We start from the raw sequence: 26,994 nt of genomic DNA on the forward strand, positions 1-26,994 counted from the left end.
TATTCTAGTGAAAAGAGCTCTGAATACTGGGGCAACCCAGGTTAGGAGTTTATTAGCATTCCAATTCCAATTCAATATTATCCATATATGGTTATGTTATATAGAGACATATATGTTATGCATCTATCTCTCTCTCTCTCTCTCTATATATATATATATCATGGATATATAGAGATAATATATATAGAATGGATATGTATAGAATATAGAATATGTATAGAATGGATATATATATTATCTATCTCTCTCTGTCTCTCTCTATATAGATGATAGATATACAGAGAGATAGATAGACAGATAGATAGATAGATGGATGGATAGATAGATAGATAGATAGATAGATAGATAGATAGATAGATAGATATCCCTGTATATATCAGATCATTTTCAGTGCTCTCAATTGGCAACTTTGTGATGTAGGAAATAAAAGAGAATATGAATGCATAGTTGTATAAAAGTAAATAGCATGTATGTGCATTTGTGTGTGCGTGTATGTGTGTGTGTTCACATGTAATGACTACAGTCTCCATGGTACTTTAATATCATTTATTGTCCCAAACAGATACCTTTAATTTGATTAGGTATGGTCTTAATACCATCATTCATTGTTCACTATATACAAGAATGTATGTATGTACCACGGGGAGAACAATTGTGCAGCTTACCTTTCCGTTATACACAAATGTATAAGACATAATATTTGCCATAATATTTTCATGTAGAACCTATTGAGAATTAAGAGTTTTGAAGGATAAGTGTCTGTAATAATAACATTGTCCAATGTCTTTATACAAGTATAAGCCTAAGAATTTCATATATGTAAAAGGACTTTTGATATCATGTGGTATGTTATGTTAATATAAACCATAAAAGAGGAATTACTTCTGGAGGGTTAAGTCACTTGTCAAAGATCACAGCATTTATTGAAAAAGCTGGCACAATTATCACATCTGTCTCCTAGAACATTACTATACCACATTTATTATTATCAAATTTTCCTTAAAGTTACAGAGCCCTGAGCAGTATTTATACAAATTGGCAGTAGGGGAACACCATACCATTAAAGAAAAACAATGCATAAATAATAAAATTCATATATATCAAATCCATAAAAATTTCAAAAGTATTGCTAATAACAGCATGCTAAATGTACCTAAAGTATAATTAGTAAATTGGTTCAATAAAATATGACCCATTTAAAAATAGAACAAAATGATAATATCGGTCTGATTTACTTTAGATGTGATTTCTCACATCTGCCATGTTCAAATGCTAAATCTTACCTAATAATGTATGTTTGAAGATTAAAATGAGGTAATATATGTAAAACACTCAGCCCAGTGTCTGACATCTAGTAGATATTTAACAAAAGACAGATGTTAATAATATACCATGTAAGTGACTATTAGGGAACCAACTTTAGTCCTCTGTGTCTCTGAACATGTAACTAGCAATGAAAAGGGAATATATTTTATTTCTATCGCTTTTGAATGAGAAGAGCCAAAAGTCTCCACTTGCAAAGAGAGGAAGGGAAAATTGCATTATAAAAGAATGAACCTTTTTGGTAAAGGAAAAAACATTCTTCTAATGACAGAGGGAGGGTAAAGCAGATACTCAGGAGCATGCTGCAGCATAATCACGTGCAAACTTTCCACAATGATATTAGCCTTCTCATTGTAGTTTCTTTAATTATTTTTGGAAAATTAAAAACTTGACTAAGCAGACAGAATTTTTAAGCTCTTTGTAAAACAAGAATCATTTAAGTTTTTGTCAAAAACTGTTACTGTTTTACACCAAGAACTCTAGAGAGATGCTCTTAAATATAAATGAATAAACAAATCACAAATTAAAATACTCCCCTGAGAAATGTTGGTAGAGGATAACTGACTTGTGGTCCTTATATTAGAACTATTCTTCAAAGGAAATTATTTCCTAATAATATTTATCAAATTCTTAATGGATTTTAAGCACATAATATACTCTACCTTAACATATCTGTAATGTCACTGAAAAGCAGTGTGAATGAATAGGTGATCATTCCTTTAAGTCTGTTAGGACTGTCTTTATTTTCCTGCTGTAACTGTTAATGTAACTTTAATAAAGGGTATCTTAAACAACTGCAAAACTCAAAATTGTGTACTAATTACAGGTTAGGCTTTAATTCATTTAACAACAGGCAATCTACATGTGAAAACCAATTGAGAATTCGATGGTATACTAACTATTGAACCAAAATCCTTTTTGTCAGTTGAATTCCATATAGATTAAATATATATATATATATATATATATATATATATATATATATATATATATTATATGGTTCTATGGCATTTCAAAATAACATTAGAATAAGTGCATGCGTGCATATCAAATAATTAATCAGAGATAGAACTGCAAGTTTCCAAACATTTCAATATGTATCTCTATGTACACAGAGGAAAGACTGGTCAATTTTCATTGGACTGTTCTGTGCATTAATGTGATTTCAGGTCACTGGTATAATGTGGGTGGAATTGTTGTCATAAGCAGGAATAGGTACAGAATGCAGAAAATTAGATGGTTAAAGACTTCCTCTGCATACACTTCTGACTATGTAATAAACATGTTCTGACAAATAAGATTCCCAATTTATCAGGAAGTCCAGGGAATTATTAGCTGAGAATTGCTTACTAACATCAAGTGAGGACATAACTCACATTTCAATAATTAGTTACCAAAATATGTACAATATTTGATTTTCAGAATTTTTCTCATCTACCAATGGGTAAACTATTGTTTTTATTCAATACCTTTTTTCTTAATATTGACATTTGAAAACTTTTTAAAAAATATTCATTTATTTATTTGAGAGAGAAAGCACAAGAGAAAGAGGATAAGTAGGAGTAAGGCAGAGGGAGAAGCCCACTCCCCACTGAGCAGGGAGTTCCACATGGGGCTCAATCCCAGGACCCTGAGATCATGACCCTAGCTGAAGGCAGATACTTAGCTGACTGGGCCACCCACTTACCCCTAAAAACATTTTTAGTGGCCATTTATAATTTCCAGTAAAACAACTTTTCAAGATAATTCCCATAAATAGTCAAGAAAAATACTGAGTTTTAAGTAGAGTTAGGCAACAGGTCCTGACAAAACTGTGTGTCTCTGATTTACTTACAACTCGGTAGCCTAGAAGCCATAATGTGATAGTTCTGAAACATGTGTCAGCCAATAACAGTGAAAGAAGTGACAAGCATCATCTCAAATTTTTATTACATTATAAAAGAAAACGTGTTTGTAGGCAGTAGTTGAAAAAACATAATTTCTATTACTTCAGATGATAGGATTTATATATCCCAAGACAATAAAACATCAAGAAGAAAGCTATACTAAACTTATTTCAACTATAACAGAATTATAAATATGATTTAAGATTAACCTGTAACACTGGGACCCTTCTTGAGAAGGAAGATGTGTACTCAGTATGCTTAAAATGTATATATCATTTAAATGCACATCATACAGCACATCTTGGAATAGAAATTCCCTTTTGCAACACAAAAGTATGAAACTTTGAGTTAATATGAGTGCTTTGAGGATAAATAAGTGTAATAATTTCACATATAAAATAACAAGACATACTTCAGTATGCTGAAAAAGAACACAAACAGTTTGGGAATCCCTGGAAGGGCAGTCTTACATAATTCATTTGAATAAAATATACCTAGCAAAATAAAAAAGTATGTCTTTTCATATTCTTCAGTAGTACAGACACACACAGATGACCAAACATGGAAATTGTATAATTCAATTGGTTTCAGAGAAATGTGCAGAGAAGATTATATTTGGATTTGTTATTAGTTAAGCAAGACTGATATTGTCAATTTAGAGACCCTCAGAAGAATAACTTCCCTTTCTTCATTTCAGAAGTATGTGTAAACTTGGTAACTTCTCCACATTTGGGCGGGGGGGGGGGGGGGGTTGGTCTGTTTTGTTTTTGTAGAACTCTTAAAAAAAAAAGTAAAAATAAACCTATCGCTCTATGCAAAACAGGATGGAGGGAAATAGGAAAATTGTCCTTCATTCCATAGTCAGGCTCATGACTAAATACTACAGAAAGGAAGAGGCAGGTGAGGATGTCCAACTTGTACAATAAGAAGAGCCAGTACCTGAAGGGAGAGGCCAGAAGGATTAACCCCGGAAAAATCTGTTAAGTTTCATTATTATGATTAGCAAGAAAACAAGTTAATGGAAACCTTTTGCTGTAGGATTATAATCTACCCAGAGCAATTTATTATTTCAACAATAAACATCAAAACATGACAATGCCATTGTGGGGAAAAGCTTCCTTATGTCTGACTAAGAGTTGACTATGCCATTAGCTACCACCAAATTTTAACATATAAATATTCTCTTGCTTTGTCATAGAAAATAAAATGAGATAGCAGTAACTAAATACTTGGTTTTCCATGAGACATGTTTTTTAAAGTTCATCTGCTAAATCATAGGTATAACAGAACACCAACTCTTATGAACAATGCCTGATGGAGGAATTCCACGAGAACAATTCAGAGAATTAGCAGAAAAGTATGCTGAAGTTTCCGACTTCAGGAAGAAAGGAAATCTCAATGGAGGATTCCCAGTGACCATGCAGAATTCCCAAAGGGCTCAAAATGGCTTTAAAACTACATTGAAGATTTTGAATTCTTAATGTTTTCTCATTTTTAGCTATATTTTCAAAGATGAATCATTTTTTTTTCCTTCTTCTATACGTACATGAATTTATGAAACTGTGATCTTAAAACAGTCATTTCTTACCTTTGATTCTTGAACTGTCTTGACTCTTTTCCTGCTGGAATTAAAACAGAAATAGGTCAAAATCTGTGAGTATGTGATCAACAGCCTGATATAACAGATCATGGTTAACTAAAGACTTGTCAAGATATTTTCTCGTACATATACCCTGGAGTCACTGTAACACAAATCTCACCTTAAAAAACATTTATGTCCAATCTTTATTGGAATAGTAATCATTCTTACTGTACACATATTTCTTTAAGAATATAATACATTATATTAATATGGATTCATAAATAAATGGTAATGAATAGTAAATAATCATGCCTCTCAAATGCCTTAGGCCATTTCATTTAATTTCAACAGATATTGGATGATACCTTCAGAATTTATTTTCAACGTCTCTGCATTAATCACAAATTGTTGGTGAGAAAAAAGTTTAAGGGCAAACAGTGGACAATTCTGTAAAAAAACAAAAGACGTTTCAACTGTCTTTCCTTCAGTTTAACTTAGAATTGGTCCCTGCCTCACTACTTGAAGGCTAAAGTTGACAACAATTCTGTTATTTATTCAAAGGCTGCTTCCGTCAGACCTGTCTTTCAATTTGACATAGTCCTTATTAGTTACCAGGCAACCCCAAAAGAATTAGCTTGATTTCAAGTTTTTAAGTAGAAATTGTGCCTCTATACCTTCTCAATTAATATTCAAGCACAGTTTACTCTGTGTAAGTTTCAGGGCCTCACACTAAAAATAATTTTGAAACGTATTTCTAATAAAAAATGACAGATTTATATAAATAGAACTTCAAAATTGTATAAATGCCAATAAATTTTGGTAAAATTTATGAAAATTGTGAAAAATATGAAGAACTTATTTTGCTGCAAGCATTAACCTCAGAGTTGGATTTGAAAATAAAAATGCATATTGACAAATGTATATTTATGGAACACACTTATCCAATGTAAGAGTTTATTAGATTTTAATTCTTTGTGTGCTATTTCTTTTGTCCTAATTTATCCAACCTTTGTTTTTGAATCCTGTACTGTCCTTTGTTAATTAATTTTTTCAGTTCTGATGTATTTTTAGTTTAGAGTGTTTGTTGTTCATTAAAACTAAAATTTAAATATAAATTACTTGATTTAAAAATATACTATCCTTCCATAATATAAGATAAGCAAGCTTAAGCTTTCCAAAAAGATATTTGCTAATGAAAAAAAAATCTGTCTCTCTGTCCTCTCTTTTTCTTTCGACATTCATTCATTCAGTCATTTATTCTTTGAGTAAATATGTAAAGATTGCTTTTATGTGCCAGACACTGCTCCAGGTGATAAAGCTTTCAAAGATGAACAAAACAGAAATGAAATAAAACAAAACAAACAAAACAAAACAAAAAAATGTGTCCTTAAAGTAACATAAATGTTAGTAATTTCTATTTAGAAAAAAAAATACCATAGAAGGTAATTTTAGAGTAAGTAACTGCAATTTTACATGGGTCTACAATGATAAAATGATTTTTTTATGTTTTTATTCAAATTTTAGTTAGTTAACATATAGTGTAATATTAGGTTCAGGAGTTGAATTTATTGATTCATCACTTACATATAACACCCAGTGCTCATGACAAGTGCCCTCTTTAATACCCTTCACCAATTTAGCTTATTCCCTTGCCCACCTCTCCTCCTGCACCCCTCAGTTTGTTCTCTATAGATGAGAGTCTCTTATGGTTTGCCTCCCTGTCTCTTTTTTTTCTTTCCCCTATTTCACCTGTTTTTGTATTTCTTAATTCCTAGACAAGCGAAATCATATGGTATTTGTCTTTCTCTGACTGACTTGTTTTGCTTAGCATAATACATTCTAGCTCTAGCCATGTCATTGCAAATGGCAAAAGCCACTCTGGAAAACAGTATGGAGGTTCCTCAAAAAGTTAAAAACAGAGCTACCCTATGACCCAGCAATGCACTACTAGGTATTTACCCTAAGGGTAAAAAAATACAGACTCAAAGGGGTACATGCACCCCACTTTTTATAGCAACATTATCAACAACAGCCAAATTATGCAAACAGCCCAAATGTCTATCTACTGATAAAATGACTTTTGAACAATATTTTGAATGAGATGAGACGATATTCCGAGCACGTATCTGGGGAAAACATATTCTAGGAGAGAAAAACAATCACACACTTCCTAAGGTACAAAAGTTCCTGGCATTGTCAAAACTACCAAGGAGTCCAGTGAGACTAGACTGGACTGAATAAGGGGAGTTTGGTAGGAAATACAATATGAGAGCCACTAAAGGGTCAGATAGATTAGCACCTGGGACATTTGTTAGATCTTTGGTTCTTAAACTGAGAAAACATTGAAAGTTTCTTCTCACAGGAGTAACATTATCTGAACTGCATTTAGGTAGAATCATTCCGGCTATTAAGAATAGATTAAACAGGGCAAGGACAGAATTAGAGGGACCAGCGGAAAGGGCATTGCAGTAATCCAGGTGGGAGTGATAATGGTGTAGAACAGTGTGGTCCAGTGCAGTTGGAATATCAGTTGGAACTGTCAATAGAATAAATTTGGGGCATGAGATACAGGAGAGATGAGGGCGATTTCAAGGATCTGAGTGACTAGAAGGATGAAGTTGCCTCTAAGATGAGAAAGATAGCCAAAAAAGAAAAACACTTTTATACCTTCTTCACTTGATTTCTAATACAGTCTCACTCTGTGAATTTCTCTCTTGTTGTCTGGCCACCCCTTTCCCATCTGTTTTACTGATTTCTCCCCATCTCAATTTCTAAACATTAGTTTCCTAGACATCGAGCCCTTACCTTTCTTCCATATATACTTCACTCCTTTGGTGATGTTATCTAGTCTTCTGGCCTTAACAACTATCCTTTTCCTAAGGACTCTTAAATTTTATCTCTAGCCAATTCTCACCCTGGAACTTCAGCCTCATATATTTAACTTCATTTCTGACATCTCTACTTGGATATCTAATTACAGCCTACATATCACATCCAAAACTGAACTTCTGATCTTCCCTTACTTCTTTGTCCATCTTTCTCCTCTTCTTCATCTTCCTCATCGCTTCATCCTTCTAGTTGCTGAGACACTTAAAGTAATCCTTGTCTACTCTGTCTTTTAAGAGTAAAAAGCCTGAATTTTTCATGGGTTTGGTGTTTGAACATGCTGACTTTGATTTTACTTTAAATATCACTCTGAGGATGCAAAGTAGGCAGATGGTTAAAATGTCTGGAACTCATGGGAGATATTTCAGCAAGACATATAAATTTAGAAATCACCACCCTGTGTATAAATCATCACTACTGCATCTGGAGAACATATAGTAGAGTTGAATGATCTAGAACTAAGTATTGGAAACAATATAAGAAAAATATAAAGTGAATTAGACAACAAAAGAGAATAGAAGGATAGACAAATTATAGGAGAAAAAAACAAAAGAGCATGGACTCATGGAATCCCAGGGAATATATTATATAGGGGGAGATTTTCAATAGCATAGAATTCTTCTGACAGATCAATACAATTATATCCAAGGCAATGCCCATTAGAAAAAGTGGTATATGGGAGCCTGGGTGGCTCAGTTGGTTAAGCATTTGACTCTTGATTCCAGCTCAGGTCATGATCTCAGGGTCCTGAGCTAGAGCCCCACCTCGGGCTCTGCACTGGGTATGGAGCCTGCTTAAGATTCTCTCCCTCTCTCTCTCTCTCTCTCCCTCTGTCCCTCCTCCCCCACCCCACTTGCTCACTTGCTCTCTCTTTCCTAAAAAAAAAAGTGGCATAGATGGAATCATTGACTTCGAAGAAAACACGTTTTGTGGTGTTACGTGTTTGGAAGTAAAACTGAAGTTACTGAAGTAGGAGAGGGAAATCGAGAAATGTATGATATAGTAAAAATGTAATGGGAGAAAAATGCGTAGTAAAGAAAAGCCTGGGGTGGTGTGTGATTGGAGATTAAGTGAAACTCATACAGGTATCGTGTTTGGGTTTTGTTCATCTCTTTGTTTCATCTTTAGTATTAGATTATTTAAATCAGTGAGTATTGAGAATGTATAAATGATGGGAGATACATAGTAGAAATGGAGAGGATTATGATAAAAGGGAGAGATGATATGATGGATTTCATAAGGTTATTTATTGAATGTGACACAGAACATAAGTGGAGACATTTAGATAGGAGAAGAACTAGGTCCTTCAATGTAACAGATGGGCACAGAAAGTGGTGGAGTCATAGATGCAAGAAGTTTATAGGTTTGACCTGATTAATTTTAAAAATTTAGTCTATGAGGATTTATTTTCTTTATCTATTAGAAGGAAAGTCAGATGAGTGGTGAAGTAGGATGATTTCTCGGAAATTTGAGGAGATAGAGAAGATTTTAAATGCACTGCTTTTTGTGAGAGTAGTTGAGTAGGACAGCTTGGTATTGTCAAAATCCAAATTGGGATTTGCCATCATAAGTTTGTAATGATACTGATATTAGCTTTATTTTAATTATAGGGAAATAAGCTTAATACTCACTGATATTATATTCTATTATATTTTTCTTAAAACCTAATTCTCTATTTTTACAATTGTATATAATCGTAAATTACCAATGAAAATAGCCTTAAATATTCTACAAACTGGAAATGTTCAAGAAGCATGTATTTAAAGAAAAAAAATAGAAATTAATTTAATGGACTGAGAAGAATAACAAACCTGCAAAGTAAGAAAAAAATAAAGATAAACTACTTCATTCACTGCAATACTTGTATTAGAACCATGTCAATAGATATTTAATAAACATTATTTAGGATTTTCAAAGTAATAACTGTTCCAACTTGCTTCTATGACTAAAATGTTGTATTATTCACCGGCAACATACTTTCCACAATTTTATTTTATAAACTATTTCTTCATGTTTTAAATGTTAATTTTTTTAAATAGGGAAATGTTAAGGAGAAAATTGTGATTATTTAATTACGTGAGAACTCCTAAGAGGTCAGAAAGATTTGTTATCCTGTCCTCATGATACATTTGAAAAACATTCTTACATTAAGAAAACTTAGATCTTGTCTGCAAGAGTAGAATGCCAATCCCTTGGTATAACTCAATTTTAATAGTCTTTCAAAAGATTTTCTGATAAATTGATACTGTCTTAAAATAAGAAATTTATTTTGGCTACGTATCAAAATTAAATAATAGCAAACCATTTGTGTTTTATTTTGTACTACACCATTTCTTGGAAGAATCCCAAAGTGCTATATTAATTACATAAATAGACTCCATGAAATCCAGCTCAATGGTAGAAATGAGTAAACAGATCCTTGCAGATAGTATGATAAAGATTGGCAAAGACAATCTGGGCAATAGTGTGGATTAAGAAGGAATACATGATTGTATAATATAATGTCTTAAATATAAAAAAATACAACATAATAAATGGAACTTAGCCAGGCCAGTATAAAATTAAGTCACATTGGAGTACACAGTAATTTCTAAAATGAGATGCAGTGGTCCTAAAGCATCTAGGCAAACGAAACTATAGCAAATAACACTAATGCATAGGTTGCTAGTACCATTTAAGGGCAGAATGCTATCACTCTAGAAGATATTATTAAGAATGTTTCTTATCTGGTATTTCCATTTTAGCATGGCATTTACTAACATCTCATGATGCCTCTAACATAAAAATTGATCTCTCTTCATCAAACACTGAAACTAAATGTCTGGCCCCAGTATCTTCAAACATAGTTTACTTGGTTCCTTCCTTCTTACTAAGAAGTACAAGGTCTCTAGAAAGAGAAGAAACCATCTAAATATTAAGTGAATAATTTCCATCATAACAGAATTGAGTTATAAACATTAGACAGTGAATTGTCCTCTCATTCCATACTATAAAGCGTAAATCACTTAAATAAAAAGACATAAATCTCCTACAAGTAAAACCCATGGATACTCTTTTACCTAAAATTTGCATATGCATATCACTAGATTAATGAGGCTAATTAGCTGCCTCTTGGTCATCCCATAGCCTTCCCTTCACATAGAAGGATAAAAGAATGAAGCAAGTGCAAGAACAACAGAATCGGTCCCTTAGAGGTAAAACAACTCTCCCTCTACTTTGGGAGAATGTACTTAGTCTTTCCTTTGGATGTACATAAAAATAACGTCTATACTACGTGAAGGACATAGGGAACATCTGTAAAATGCAGCATCTGTCCCCCTCTAATATGGGAATGATAAGAAAAGATTTCTAGGTTATTGTTTTGCCTCAGCCCAAGTGACTTGGTTTGCATTTGGCCATTAATAAAAAGGCACATGGTAAGGCCATGCTACCTAGATAGCTAATATAATATTATTTTCTACTTAAGGACTCATCCTTAAACATATCGATTTCTTTGGTTGAATGGGTGGTACATTCTAAGGGACTACAGATTTTCTTGAGAGTCATGGGGGGAGTATTTTTACTTATTTGTTTTTCACTGCCTAAAGTATATAATAAAGCACACTCAAACTGTGGTTAGGTTGACCACGTACTGAGAAAACTAACAAAACAAACCTTCAGTCGTGGGATTTAAGAAAAGTCAAATGTACAGAATAGTTTTACTGGCATATTTAATCAAGTCCATAATGAATCTTAAAATTTAAATGTTAACAAAAGAGACAAATAAGTCTGTAGTATCCAAAAGTGACATGTCCTGGCTAAAGTAATCTTGCTCGCAATCCATATGATCCATACTTGTTACTAAAGTAAATAGATGTCATCATTCACCAAAGCTGAATCATTTTATACATTAATAGTCTAACATGCAGCACACATAAAATTTGATTAGAAATATTTGCTGCAAATTCTATTTGTATTTATTTGCATTGTATTTACATACATATTTTTATATAATGCATATATACAGTAATGCTATAGAAGCTAAGGTAAATGTATATAATTTTAAAGTCAAGAATAAAGACCAATAGATCCTAACTGAAAATAGTCAATGGATGGAAAGAAAGGATATACAAATATAAATTTTGGTGGCAAACAAACATAAAGGTAAAGATTATTAATTTTAGAAGTCTGCCTAGTTTGAATTTCTTCTCAGGATTCTTCCCTTCTCTTTGATGCAATTATTGTTTACCAGACAAATACCACCAAACAAAAGTTGTGAAATGTTGATTTGCAGCAGAATACTCATGTTTGATATATATATTTGTTTATTTCCATATGCTAGGTAGTTAAAATGTAAAATATTAAAGTTTTTTAATATTAGAGCTATTAAGTAATATTTATACTTAATATTAAGTAATATCAAATTCATGGAAGATGAGAAGAGGAGACTTTCAGCAGAGCCGCTCCACCACAATGTTGTGGCAAATCTCTTCTATTCTGAAGCACGCATACCCATGAACACATGAGCTCCCTCCCTGAGGCCCTCAATGCACACGTGTGTGCACATACACATACATACACACATATGTACACACTTTCTCAAAAACATATTTCACTGGTAGCAATTTAATTATAAAATGCCTGGAAAATAAGAAATAGTTGCAATTAAAATATAGTATATCAAGCCTCCTAAATCTTGGAGGTACAGACATGTTTTCAGGAAACTCTAATGGTGAATTTTCCATCTTACTCAGTTTAATCGAACTTCTGATCTTTTAATTAAAATACTTCCCTTAGAATTTGAATCATGTTTTTGATCCACTATCACTTCCTCAACAAGTTTCAACCTTCACCATTCTATTTTTTTTAATTTAAATTCAATTAGCCAACTTACAGTACATCTTTAGTTTCAGACGTAGTGTTCAATAATTTATCCATTGCTTATAACATCCAGTAACCTTCACCATTCCAAACAGCACCTCCATTATTAGTTGCTTTTCTTAACTTTTTATTCATTTCACACAGAAGTTGCTACTTCCTGGAATAATATGTACTTATGTGTTCATTTTATGTTCCATTTACTGGAATGTATGTTCCCTGAGCAAAAGGAACTCTGCAGTCTTAACTTCTTAACTGGTATGTCCACAGTGTCTAGAAAAGTATCTGCAAGAGAGTGGGCACTATTCCTAATAGAGTCTCTGAACACTAGAATTTAACGGCCTAGTGGAGAGACAGACACACATATTAATATATAGCGTATGTACAATTTGATTAGAAATATATACTATAAGTTATCTTATGTATTATATAGGTTGATTTGGAAGATATGGGTATAGCTATATAGATATAGATAGATAGATAGATGATAGATAGATAGATAGATAGATATTCAAAACATGACCTGTAAAAGTTATAGATTGTCAACCTAGAGCTGTTTCTCATTTGGCTTAAGATGCTGGTGTAAGGTCATTAATTCCAATGTTGAAATTATAGTTGCTTCTTATTGTAGATTCATATTATATTTGACATGTTTATGTGATTTTAAGGAAGAAAAGATGAAAAGAACTTGTTATTGGATTGATGGATATCCTCAGTATTACTTTGAATTCTAAAGTCCATAAGCAAGGTAACAAGAGACATGCACTGAACTTAAAAAAAAAAAATCAAACTGGAACTGAATTTACTTATAAATCAAATCTATATTTAATAATATTTGTATTATGCTTTTATTACATATATTATAATTTAAATATTAAGTTTAGGAGTTTTATGATGGAAATTTATTTGTATTTACATTTAAAATAAAATCAATTAGGGACACCTGGGTGGCACAGCGGTTAAGCGTCTGCCTTCGGCTCAGGGCGTGATCCCTGCATTCTGGGATCAAGCCCCACATCAGGCTCTTCCGCTATGAGCCTGCTTCTTCCTCTCCCACTCCCCCTGCTTGTGTTCCCTCTCTCACTGGCTGTCTCTATCTCTGTCTAATAAATAAATAAAAAATCTTTAAAAAAAATAAAAGTAAAATCAATTATTATTACGGAAAATATATAATGACATTCATGGTTTAAATCTAATGTAAACATCAGAAATACTTTTTGTCTGATTTTTTTAACAAGAGTATGTATATTCAAGTTAAATGGGTAAGACATATGCATAACCATCACTACATATTGTGTTAAATACAATCAATAAGAATTTTCACAATGTGTCACTAAAGACATCTTTGGTTCATATACTCATGAAAGACATAAATTGGATCTTAAAAGATGAGCAGGATTTAACTAGGTGAAGGAATTATGGGCATTTAGGCTGAAAACATAGCCTGCAGAAATGAGGAATTAGGTAGTGAAACATGTTAGATAGAAAATAATGCCAAGATTCATAAGATAATTAAAATAATCAAAAGAGAAAGTACTCACTAAAAACTCCATACATAATGCACACATATATGAGTACTCCTCTCCATATAAAGGATAAAATTATTTATTTATTTTACAATGCATAAGATTTGAGGATTTAAAAATCGCTGGGGGAAAAAAATGTTCTATTACCTAACCTACAATCTTAAAAGTGATAATTCTGTAGTCCCTTCTTACAGCATCATTGTTTTACACTATTAAACTTTGAGTTGAAATATGGGGAAAATCTAAAATTAATATATGTTGATGGGCTGCTTTTTTTGAAGCTATAACTTTGAAATGAAAAAACATAAATTAAAAAAAATTAATAGTTTTTGATAATTTTAATTATGTATCATAGACAATATTTCATTGTGAAGGATATCCAGCATCAATATGGGAACATTTAAAAGATACACCTATTTAATTTTTGAAATATTGATTTTTTTTTCTAAAAAGAAAATGGAGTTAATTATATTTTTAAAATTGATAATATACATTCTAATTAGCTTTATCCATTTATCTCATTAATATGTGAAGAAATCCAAAGTCTATTTAGAACGTATTAATCTTAGGATCATGTTACTACTTTAATAAGGCAATAACATACTAACTCCTTGAACACAGGTTTGTTTGGAATATACATGGTCAGCACTATGCTATAAAAGATAGGGATGAAGTATAGATAACATAAATTTCTGATCTCAGAAGTTCACATTCTATCTGGAGAGACTGATAGCTATTAATTATAAAACAATGATAAAGAATTTATAGGATGATGTGGAAACAAGAATGGGAAGAGTAATTGTCTATGCTGAGTATGGGGCAAAGGGAGAATTTACCATGAAAATTGTTGCTAGAGCTAAGAATTAAAGAGTACTGAACTAATTTGCTGTGGAAAAAGCATTAAGCTGTGCAAAGGCACAGAACTGGAAAATATTTAATCCTTTGGGAGAAATAGTGAATAGGTAAGCATAGCTCAACTACATACTTCCTTAAACATGAGGATTATATAAAAATACATTCAAGAAACTTCTCTCCCATTTCCAGAGGAAAATTTATGCCCACTTAAGTGTTATAGCTAAAGCTATTTGGTAAAGAGCCATATAAATTAAATAAACATGCCAATTATTATAACAGTTTTCACAGTGTGTTTTTGTAGTGTGAAAAATAATGATGATTTTCCTAACACAAATCACTAATTTAAAGGATTTGGGATAAATAGAAATATAAATTACTAGTTAATTAATGATTTTGACATGGAAATCAGTGAAGTTGTATTATTTAAAATGCACATTTGCATTACAATTCTTCCCATTTTATGTTTATCCCTCAATAGATTTAAATTTATAACTTATTAACCCTCTAAATGGATCCTAAGTTATTTTTGTTGTAAGAATCTAATGATTTGATTTTTAAATTTCCAATGAAGTATAGTATGCTTTTTCTAGTAATATAAATTTTACTGGACTACCAGTAACTAACATTTATTATTGAAAATATAGTTTGTATGAAAAAAATTACATCCTGCAATGTAGAAAATAAAAAGATTTATAGCCAAGTATCCCAAAGTCTAAGATATTCTGGGCACAAGCAACCAAGGGACTTGATAGGGAAGATAAGCACAATGGAGGTCAATAGATGGCCTCTAAGGATAAATGCAACCATTGCTTATCCAATGGATGGAGAGATTGGTTGCAAGTGTCTATGAAAAGATTAAGGATTGGGGAATAAAAATAGAGAAGGGGGGAGGGGATGCTAGAGGGGAGAGTGGAGCCTGAGGGGGAAAGGGGAGAAGGGGAAGATTAAAACACGTATCAGTCTTATTACATGGCAAGAAGTGTTCTTTACATATATTATCTCATTGAGGTGACCAAAAGTCAGGTCTAGCTTCCCTTACTTCTTACATCCTTAAGCCACGGTTTCATGGAGGTCTCTAGGGGATGATAACCATGGTATATACGGCAACATTTTCAAGCAAATGTGATTACATGAGATCAGAGCCAAAACCATGGGTTACCATACAGTACATCCCCAGTTTTTGATGTGATGTACTGTATGGTGACTAATATAACAAAATAAAAATTATTAAAAAAAAAACATGGGTTAAACTGCCATTAAAAAAAAAAATGAACTCCCGAGATACCCCTAAAATAAACAGAATACTTGACAGGATTTTTATTCCTGCTCGGGCAGGTAGGTGGTAGCAGCTATTATAATGTCAGCCTAATTTTAACTGAAAGGTGATTGAGGCCTAGGGCATTAGGTTTACAATTGTTTACTTTTTTCCAACTTTATTAAAGAATAGTTGACAAATATAATTGTATATATTTAAAGTGCATAATGTGATGATTATATATATATATATATATATATATATATATATATATATATATATATATATGTATATATATAGACAAATACATGCACACACACACAAATACATATATCATGGAAAGATTACCAAGATCAAAATCTGTATAAATCTGTATGATTATTTTTAATGAATTTTTTACTGAACTTATCATTTTGTTCATGCATTATTTTCCTGACTTCACTGAATTGTGTATCTGTGTTCCCTTCAATCTCACTGAGCTTCCTAAAGTAATTATTTTGTATTCCTTTTCAGGTATCTCATAAATATCCATTTCTTTGGGATAAATTACTGGAAAATCATTGTGTGCCTTGGTTAGTGTCATTTTTTAAATCTATTTGTTTGTTTGTTTGCTTTTTAATGTTTCTTTTGGCTTAGAATTGGTTTCTGCATATTTGAGGGAACGGTCAACTCTTCCTGACTGTTCAGACTGGCTTCAATGAGGAAAGACTTTCACCTGAATTATGAGGGTGCTGGCTCAGTGGAGTGCAGAATCTTTGGTTCCTCAGAGTGCAAAGCAGAGTAGCCTCCATGAAACTCCATCAGCTTAGGCCAGTGTTAATGGCAACTGTGGAGGGTCTTCTTTGACCAAGAGTTTGGAGGTTCTGTGGGTGGCAGTGGCAAGCAGGGTATGGTAGTTCTCAGAGGTGATAGCAGCAGGAGTCTTCCTGTTCTCCTTTCTTACCCATGGAAGATCTTCTAACCAAGGACATTCCTTTTGGAACCAAGTCTGGCACACTGAACAGCAGTAGAGCCAGGTCCTGGGACCAACCACATGCAGAACTACCTCAGTGCCTGGATCCTACAGCACAGATGCACTTGCTGCAGTGGTGGTGCTGGTGTCTGAGGTGCAGGAGTGTGCAGGAGTCTTGGTCTCTGGTACTCACTGTGGTGATACAGATCACAGGGTGCTGAAAGGGGATGCAGCAGTGACACAGGCCCTGGGTTAACAGAGTACAGTGGCAGCTTGGGTCTGGGGAGTGGGGGTGGGGCACAGCAGCAGCATGCTCTGGGGATGGTGGGTCAACACTCTGACCTAGCCCTAGTGGGGCAGTTGCAGAACAGCAGCAGCAGCTCAGCCCCAGTGATGACAAAGTAGCAACTTAGAATCCCAGAGATAAGGCACAGAGCTGCAACAGCACAGCCTGGTAATGGCGAGTAGTCAAAGCCACAACATAGGGCCTGGGGTGGTCAAAGAACAACAGCATCTCAGCCACATATGGTGGGTCAAAGTTACAATTTAGAACCATGGTGGTGAGTCACAGGGCTGAAGCAGTGCAGTCATGGTGATGGTGGGTCAAAGAACCAACCTGGGATCCAGAAAGTAGAATGCAGGAAAGTAGTAGTACAGTCCCAGTACTAGTGAATCAAAGCCTTGACTTAGAATCCTGGGGGTTGGTTGCAGAGCAGCAGCAGTTCTGGCTCCATAGGTAGTAAGGCATTGTGGTATTCTAGTCCCAGAGAGCAGGGCACAACAGTGAGAGGGCCCCTGGGAACAGGTCTCACTGCAGAGACAGTTCCAGCACCAGAGAGGAAATGCAAAGTCAGGGACTCTGGGCAGCCCCATCAGTTGGGTTCAGTGTTACTGAAGACTGTAGAGGTCTTCTAAGCAAAGGCTGCAAACAACCATGGAATTGAGACTTTCTGGGGTTCTCCAGCTCTGCTTTTCCACATGGGGTAAAATCCTTCCAAGGGATCTCTCTTGAGCTGTTCTGGACTTGAGAATGTAGTGATGAAAGTAAAATGCTTCCTATACTTTTCTTTGTGGCCTTTCTCAGTTTTTGAGCTCCACAGGGTTTCTGCTGTTTCTTCATTATAGTCCAGAGCTTTTCCAGAGCTATTTTCATCAGTTTGTGGTTATTTATTTACTATTTTTATTGCATTGGGACCTCCTAGACCTCCATCTTGTTGACATCACCTTCTATTTACAATTGTTGATGTCAAAACCTCTTCCCTCAAAAAACTTACATCTACTCTAAGGACTAAAACATATGTAACATACAGAAAAAATAAAAAATTATATGGGTGATACTCAATAGCATGTTGTAGAGAAAGATACATTCTAGGTAGTGCATGATTCATCTTATTCCCTCATTGTTGTTAGGATTATTTTCTCCCCTTTTAGGAAAATGCATACTTCTTAAGTACATTTTTCATTACACACATACAAAACACACACACACACACACACACACACACACATTCCAATCTGAAAATTAAATTTTTTTTGAATTTATAAGCATATAATATTCTTCCCACAGCTTTTATGGATTTCAAGTCACCAAGGGGTTAAAGTCACCAAGAAAATGAAGACAACAATGTAAATAAAAGAACAATAATAATGAGTAATGCAAATGTATTGGGGCTATTGAGTTATGCTAATATTATAAACTAAATATTCTGAAAAAGCCAGCCTCTGAGTTACAGGGTCCAAAAAAGTGATAAACTACTGGGAAGATCAAAGATTGTCATACTAGTGTAGATGGCTTATGAGAAATGGCTGGAGATCAAATTAAGAGAAACTTTTGGAGATCTCCTCTCACCTCTATATCCACCCAACCCCAAATGACTATAGATTCCCTTTTCAAAACCAAATATAATAGTAATAATAATAATTACAAATGGTCTAAATTTACTTTTTAAAACTCTGAAGGGACAAAAATAAGGTCTAGCAATATGTTATCTTAAAGAAGTACTTAAAAGGGCAAAAGCATGATTGTATAAATATATTTATATACATGTAGTTCCAAATATACATATTTGTAAACAAATATACACATATGTAAATAAGAAACAAGATATTTCATGCAGTACCTCATACTAAAATCTGAGATGAAATGCATGTAAAAATATGGCAAATACGGTAAGAGAATTAAGGAAAAAATATATAGTCTTAATAGGAACCATAAAATGAGAAAATATAACCATCATTAATATATATATTCACATAACATAGACTTAACACTAAATTAATATATAAATTAATTATGTAAAATGATTATATATATATTATACACACACACAAATAAATAAATCACAAGTGGTGTTGTATTTTTTAAACAACCTCCCAGAAACTAAAAATTTAAGTGAAGAATAATCTGAATTATTAGTTCTACAGAGAATCAGCTTGAGCAATTATATAAAAAACTTATACTCGGTAAAGAAAAATAGCATTGTTTTAAAGCACATATGTAACATTTACAAAAACTGAAATGCATTAAGCCATAAAGGAAGCTTCATAAAAACCAGTGGGGCAGAAGGAAGGGTTCAAGATGGCAGCCTAGGAAGACCCTGTACACACCTCCTTTAACTGACACAAAAAATTTACTGATACATATGGACTGGTTTTCCTCTGAAAACAGCCTGAGAACTAGATTAACAACTAAAAAACAAAAGAGACAAATCAAGAAAGGTAGGAGAAACAAAGACATAGCCCCTTCCGGGACCCCATTCCAGATGAAGTGACCCCACAATCATGAGGGATCCAAAAAATATGGACCCCTTTCTTGAGAAGGAAAGGGATTATGCCCCACGTCAGGCACCCTGATCCTGAGGGACAGTGCCAGAAAGACAAATCCCAAAAATGTCTGGTTTTCAGAATCACAGAGATTAAGACCAGGAGAATCATAGAACTATAGAGAATAAACATTCCACTCTTCAAGGGCTTATATGCAAATCCACTCACCCTGACATCCAGCACAAGAGAAACAGATTGACAAGTGCCTGGACCATAAGCAAAGGAACCAACTTACTAATTTTAAGGTGGCTGCTGGAGAAGCAGGAAACTGCAGGAAACTTTTCTGGGAATGGAAGTCTGAGTAGAAACCACTTTGGCAATCTCATGCTAACTTGCTGGTGTTGGAGTCACAAGAATCATTTTTGGTGACCCCCCCTCTAGCCTGCTAGTATCTGGAAGGAATGCACTGTCCACCATTTCACACACATCCTGTGCAGCACGTAAACCACAACAGAGCTGGATGAATGCCTGAATACTGCCCAACCTGCACAGAGACTGAGACACAACCAGGATCTAAGAGTGTCCTAATCCCTGTCTTGTTTGCTCAGCAGCTGAGGCCTAAATGGGTGAAGCAAGCACACAGAGTCCCACCCTCACTGATTAAGAGTTCAAGGTAATGGTCATAAAGATGTTCACTGATCTCAGGAGAAAAATGAAAGAACACAGAGAATACTTCAAAAAAGAGACAGAAAATATTAAGAAGTACCAGACAAATTACGACTGAACCTAAAAATGCACTAGAGTAGTTCAGTAATAGAATGGATGAAATAGAAGTATGAATCAGTAAGCAGTAAAACAAGAACAATGGAAAATACCCAGAGCAGCAAAATTTTAAAAAAGAGAATTAAAAGAAAGGAGGAAATCTCTGGGGACCCCTGGGACAACATCAGGCAGAGTTACATTTACATTATAGGGTCCCAGAAGAAGAGAAAGAGAAAAAGTCAGAAAAAAAATATTTGAAGATGTAATGGCTGAAAACTCCTCTAACTTAGGGAAGGAAATTGCCAGGTCTAGGAAGACAGAGAGTTCTAAATAAGATGAAACCAAAGAGAAACAAATCAAGAGACATTATAATTTAAATGGTAAAACTTAAAAATAAAAAAAAAATATCTTAAAAGCAGTAAGAGAAAAGCAATATATTATGTACAAAGGAAACCCCATAAGGCTATCAGCAGATTTTTGAGCAGAAATTTTGTAAGCCAAAAGGGAGTGGCATGATGTATTCAAGGTGCTGAAATGGAAAAAAAAAAAACAAAATGCCACCAAAAAGTCTCTACCCAGCAAGGTTATCATTCAGAATTGAAGGAGAGTTTAAGAATTTTACAGATAAGCAAAATCTAAAGGAATTCCTCACCACTAAACTGGCTTTACAAGAAATATTAAAAGGACCTGTCTAAGCCTAGAAGAAAAAGCACCAGATTAAGAAAATATATGAAAGTAAAAGACTTATCAGAAAAGTAAATAAGAAAGGCAGTAGGTAACCACTTATAGAGCAAGTATAAAGAGTAAAAGACAAGAGTTGTAAAATTAATTAAAAATGCAGTCATTAGTTAAGGGAAGTGTGCTTGGGTCACTCAGTCAGTTAAGGGTCTGCCTTTGGCTTGGGTCATGATCTCAACATCCTGAGATCCAGCCCTGTGTTGGGCTCCCTGCTCGGTGGGGCGTCTGCTTCTCCCTCTCCCTCTCCCTCTGCCCTTTCATCCCACTCATACTGTCTCTCACTTTCTCCCTCTCTCAAATACATAAATAAAACCTTTTAAAAATGCAGTAATTAGTTAAGGGATATATAAAATAAAAAGATGTAACACATGTCATCAAAAATATAAAATGGGGGGCAAAAATACAAAGCTTTGGAATGGGTTCAAAATTATCTCACGATCAACTTAAAAGAGACTGTTATACACATAAGATGTTATATGTGTAGCTCATGTTAATCACACACACACACACACACACACACACATAAACTTATAGTAAATACACAAAAGAAAAAGAGAAAGGATTCTAAACGTTTTACTGAAGAAAACAATCAAACTACAAGAGAAAAGAAAGGAACTGAGAGGAACTACAAAAATAGCCAGAAAACCAATAACCAAAATGGCATTAAGTACATACCTATAATATTTACTTTAAATGTAAATGGCCTAAAGTCTCCAATCAAAAGACATATAGAGTGGCAAATGAAAAACAAATAAATAAACAAAAAACAAAACAAAACAAACAAACAAACAAAAAAAAAAAAACCAAGACTCATATATACACTTCCTACAAGAGACTTACTTCAAAAGTAAGGACATACACAGACTGAAAGTGATGGTATAGAAAACTTATTCCACACACATGGAAACAAAAAGAAAGCTGGTGTAGTTATACTCATATAAGACAAAATAGACTTTAAAACAAAACTGTAATAGAATAAAAAGAAGAGTGATTCCTTCAATCCAGCAAGAAGGGGTAAATTGATAGCAATACAACAATAATACAATTATTACAACAATATTACAATTAATACAACAAATAATACAATTTACATCAATGGATAGATTGTTCAACAGAAAATCAGTAAGGAAACATTAGCCTTAAATGACACATTAGCCCAGACAGACTTAAAAGATATACACAGAACATTCCAACCAAAGTAGAATATATATATCTTCTTCAAACGCACAAGAAACATTCTGTAGGAGAGATCACATGCTAGGCCATAAAACAAGTCTCGATAAATTTTAAAAGACTAAAATCACATCAAGCATCTTTTCTAACCACATTGGTATTAAACTAGAAATCAATTACAAGAAGAAAACTGGAAAAAACATAAATATATGGAGAATAAACAACATGCTATTAAACAATGGGTCAATAAATAAATCAAAAAGAGAATTAAAAAAATACATTAAATAAATCTAATTGGAAGTACAACATTCTAAAATCATTGGGACACAGCAAAAGCAGTTCTAAGAGGGAGTTCATTGCAAAACAAGGCTACTTCAAGATACAAGAAAATCTCTAATAAATACTCTAACTTTACATTTAAAGGAACTATTAACAGGAGAAAAAATGTATCCCAGAGGTAATAGAAAAGGGAAAGCAATACAGATAAAGATGAAATAGAGGCTAAGAAAACAATAGAAAAGATCAATGAAACTAAGAACTGGTTTTTTGAAAAGAGAAAAAAAATCAACAGACTTTCAGACAGATTCATCAAGGAAAAAAGAGAAATCCCAAATGAATAAAATCAGAAGTGAAAGAGAAGAAATTACAACCAACAGCAGAGAAATACAAAGAATTAGAAAATAATAGTGTAACAATTATATGCCAACAAATAGACAATCTAGAATAAATGGATAAATTCTTAGAAACATACAATCTTCCAAGACTGAATCATGAAGAAATAGAAAATTAAAATAGACTAATTACTTGTAATGAAGAGTTAGGAAAACAACAACAACAACAACAACAAAAAACCTTTCAGCAAATATCCAGGTCCAGATGTCTTCACAGATGAGTTCTGCGAAACACTTAATAGTTAATTCCTATCCTCCTCAAATTATGCAAAAAAAAAAAAAAATTGAAGAAACACTTCCAACTCACTGTATGAAGCCAGAATTACCCTGATATGAAATCAAAAGATACTACAAAAAAAAAAAGAAAATTATGGGCCAACATCTCTCATGAACATACATGCAAAAATCCTCAACAAAACTTTAGAAAATCAAATTCAACAATACATAGAAAGGATCATACACCATGACTAAGTGGAATTCATTCCGGGGATGAAAGGATTGTTTAACATCCACGTACCAATCAACATGATACAGCACATTAACGAAAGGAAGGATAAAAATCATATGATCATCTCAATAGATGCAGAAAAAAACATCTGACAAAATTCAACATCTATTTTTTTTTAAGATTTTATTTATTTATTTGAGAGAGGGAGAGAGAACAAGCAGGAGGAGCAGCAGAGGGAGAGGGAGAAGCAGGCTCCTCACTGAGCAGGGAGCCTGACACAGGGCTCTATCCCAGGCCACTGGGATCATGACCTGAGCTGACGGAAGACACTTAACTGCTGAGCCACGCAGGCGCCCCAACATCCATTTTTTTATATAAACTCTCAATGAAGTTGATATTGAGGGAACCTACCTTAACATAAGATCATATACAAAAAGCTCATGGCTAACATCATAGTTAATGGTGAAAAGCTGAAAGCTTTCCCTCAAAGATCAAGAACAAGACAAGGAATCCCACTCTTGCAACTTTTATTCAACATGTATTGGAAGTTCCAGCCATGACAATCAGGCAGGAAAAAGAAGTAAAAGTCATCCAAATTAAAAAAAAAAAAAAAAAGTAAAAGTTTCATTATTTGCAGATGACATGATAGTATATATATAGAAAACCCTAAAGACGCTACTAAAAAACTACAAGAAGTAGTAAATGAATTCAGTAAACTTGCAGGATACAAAATCAATATACAGGAATCTACTGTGTGTCTATACACTAATGAATTATCAAAAAGGGAAATTAGGAAAATAATCCTATTTACAATTGCATCAAAAATAACAAAATGCCTAGGAATAAATTTAAGCAAGGAGGTGAAAGACTTTTACATTGAAAACTATGAGACATTGATGAAAGTAAATGAAGACAACAAAAATAAATGGAAAGTTATACTGTGCTCATGAATTGGAAGTATTAATATTATAAAAATATCTCTATTATACCAGGAATCTGCACAGTTAATGCAATTCCTATCAAAATACCTATAACATTTGTCACAAAACCAGATTAAAGAATCTTTAAATTCATACGAAATGACAAAAGGATTTTAAAAAAGCAATCGAGAGAAAGAACAAAGCTGGAGGTATCATGCTCCCTGATTTCAAACTATACTACATAGCTATAATAATCAAAACAGAATGATACTAGTCCAAAACAGACATATAGATCAACAGAACAGAATAGAAACCCAAGAAATAAAACCTTTTATGGTCAACTAATCTATGACAAAGGAGTTAAGAGACTACAAAGGGGAAAAGACAGTCTCTTCAATAAATGGTGTTGAGAAACCTGGACAGCTACATGCAAAAGAATGCAACTGGATCACCTTCTCAAACCATATAAAAAAATAAGCACAAAATGGATTGAAGAGTTGTAAGACCTGAAACCTTAAAACTCTCAGAAGAAAACCTAGGCAGTAAGCTTTTTGACATGAGTTTTAACAATACTTTTTTGGATATGTTTCCTCAGTCCAGTAAAAATAAACTACTGGGACTACATCAAACTAAAAGCTTTTGTACAGCAAAGGAAGTCATCAAACAAATGAAAAGGCAACGTACTAAGTGGGAGAAGATACTTGCAATGATATATCTGAGAGGGGCTTTAATATATAGTATTGGTATATATTTGGCTATAATCCAAATTATACAAAGAACTCATACAACTCAGTAACAACAACAAAACCTGATTAAAAAATGGACCATATCTAAATAGTCATTTTTCCAAAGAAGACACACAGATGTCCAGCATACACACAAAAAGATACTCAATGCCACTAATCATCAGAGATATGAAAATCAATCTATAATGAGATACCACATCACACTTGTCAGAATGGCTGTTATTGAAAAGACAAGAAATAACAAGCATTGGTGAGGATGTGGAGAAAATGGAACCTGGTGTTCCGTTGATGGGAATATTAAATTGTTGCAGCCACTACAAAAACAGCATGGAAATTCCTCAAAAAATTGAAAATAAAACTACCATATAATTCAGTAATTCTACTTCTGGGTATTTATCCAAAGAAAACAAATACATTAAATCAAAAAGATATGTGTACTCAAATGTTCATTGCAGCATTATTTATAATAGCCAAGATATGGAAGCAAGCTAAGCATCCATCAAAAGATGAGTGAATAAAGAAGATGTGATGTATGCATACACAATAGAATATTATAGAATATTACTCAGCCATAAAGAAGAATGAAATATTGCCATTTGCAGCAACATGGACCTAGAGGACCTTACGCTAAGTGAAGTAAGTTAGACAGAGAAAGACAAATGACATATGATTTCACTTACATGTGGAATCTAAAAGAAAAAAAAGTCTGTTGATCTAAAAACAAAACAACAAACAAAACAAAATAGAAAGAGATTCATAGACACAGAACAAAGTGGTGGTTGCTGGGGGGGGATGAGTAAAATAGCTGAAGTGATTAAAAGGTAGAAACTTCCAGTTATAAAAGAAATGTCACAGGAGTGAAATTTATAGTATAGGAATATACTCAATAATGTTATAATAACTTTGAATAGTGACAGTAATTAGAACTATCAAGTTGATCATTTCATAATATATAAAAATATTAAATCTCTGTCTTGTACACCTGAAACTAATACAATATTGTATGTTAATAATAATTCAATAACAAAGACAATAAAAATACTATAAAATAGGAAAATTATACATATAATTTATCAGATAATATTCAGTAACATCAGAATAATATCACAAGGATGCTGAAATTAGTACCTATAACTAGAATATAAATATTAGATTAGTAAGTAATCCTTTGATTAACAAGAAAACCATACAGTAATTCTGAAATATTTAGATGGAAGCAAAAGAAAGCACGGCATGACAAGAACCATGGAACTCTGGAAACACAATATTTGTGGGAAATTTATAGCTTTAATTATCAAGAAACAGGAAAGTTTATAAAATATAAACTAAGAATTCAACTTCAGAGGTTAAAAGATAGTAACATCATAAACAGAAAGAAACAAAAAGAGTAGACATCAAAGAAATAGAGAGCAAAAATAAATGAAGACTAGAAATACAATTTCAATTAAGATTTTCTTTTTGTTGAGATTAATAAGATCTCCTAGACAACCCTTTCCCAAGACAGAATTAAAATATATAAGGTAGAATGTTAAACAAAATGCGGTATGTAAAAAATTGGAAATACAGACAACAGTAATTTAATGTAAAGGGCAAACATTATATTCTAATAAATCTTATCTAATAATCTTAGATGTAAACGATACAATTCTGA

General features: G+C 33.2%; 1 protein-coding gene across 1 annotated transcript in view; it reads right to left on the bottom strand.

Moving 5' to 3' along the window:
* FSTL5 (follistatin like 5) overlaps positions 1–26,994 on the bottom strand; it is a 698,132-nt gene that overhangs the window by 572,300 nt on the left and 98,838 nt on the right. The window contains exon 3 of the mRNA XM_045798623.2: positions 4,798–4,831. Coding sequence (XP_045654579.2) covers positions 4,798–4,831 — 34 coding nt within the window. The remainder of the gene's footprint in view (positions 1–4,797; positions 4,832–26,994) is intronic.

Source organism: Ursus americanus, chromosome 13, assembly GCF_024610735.1.
Source record: "Ursus americanus isolate L20-20 chromosome 13, mUrsAme1.1.p, whole genome shotgun sequence".
Taxonomy (NCBI): domain Eukaryota; kingdom Metazoa; phylum Chordata; class Mammalia; order Carnivora; family Ursidae; genus Ursus; species Ursus americanus.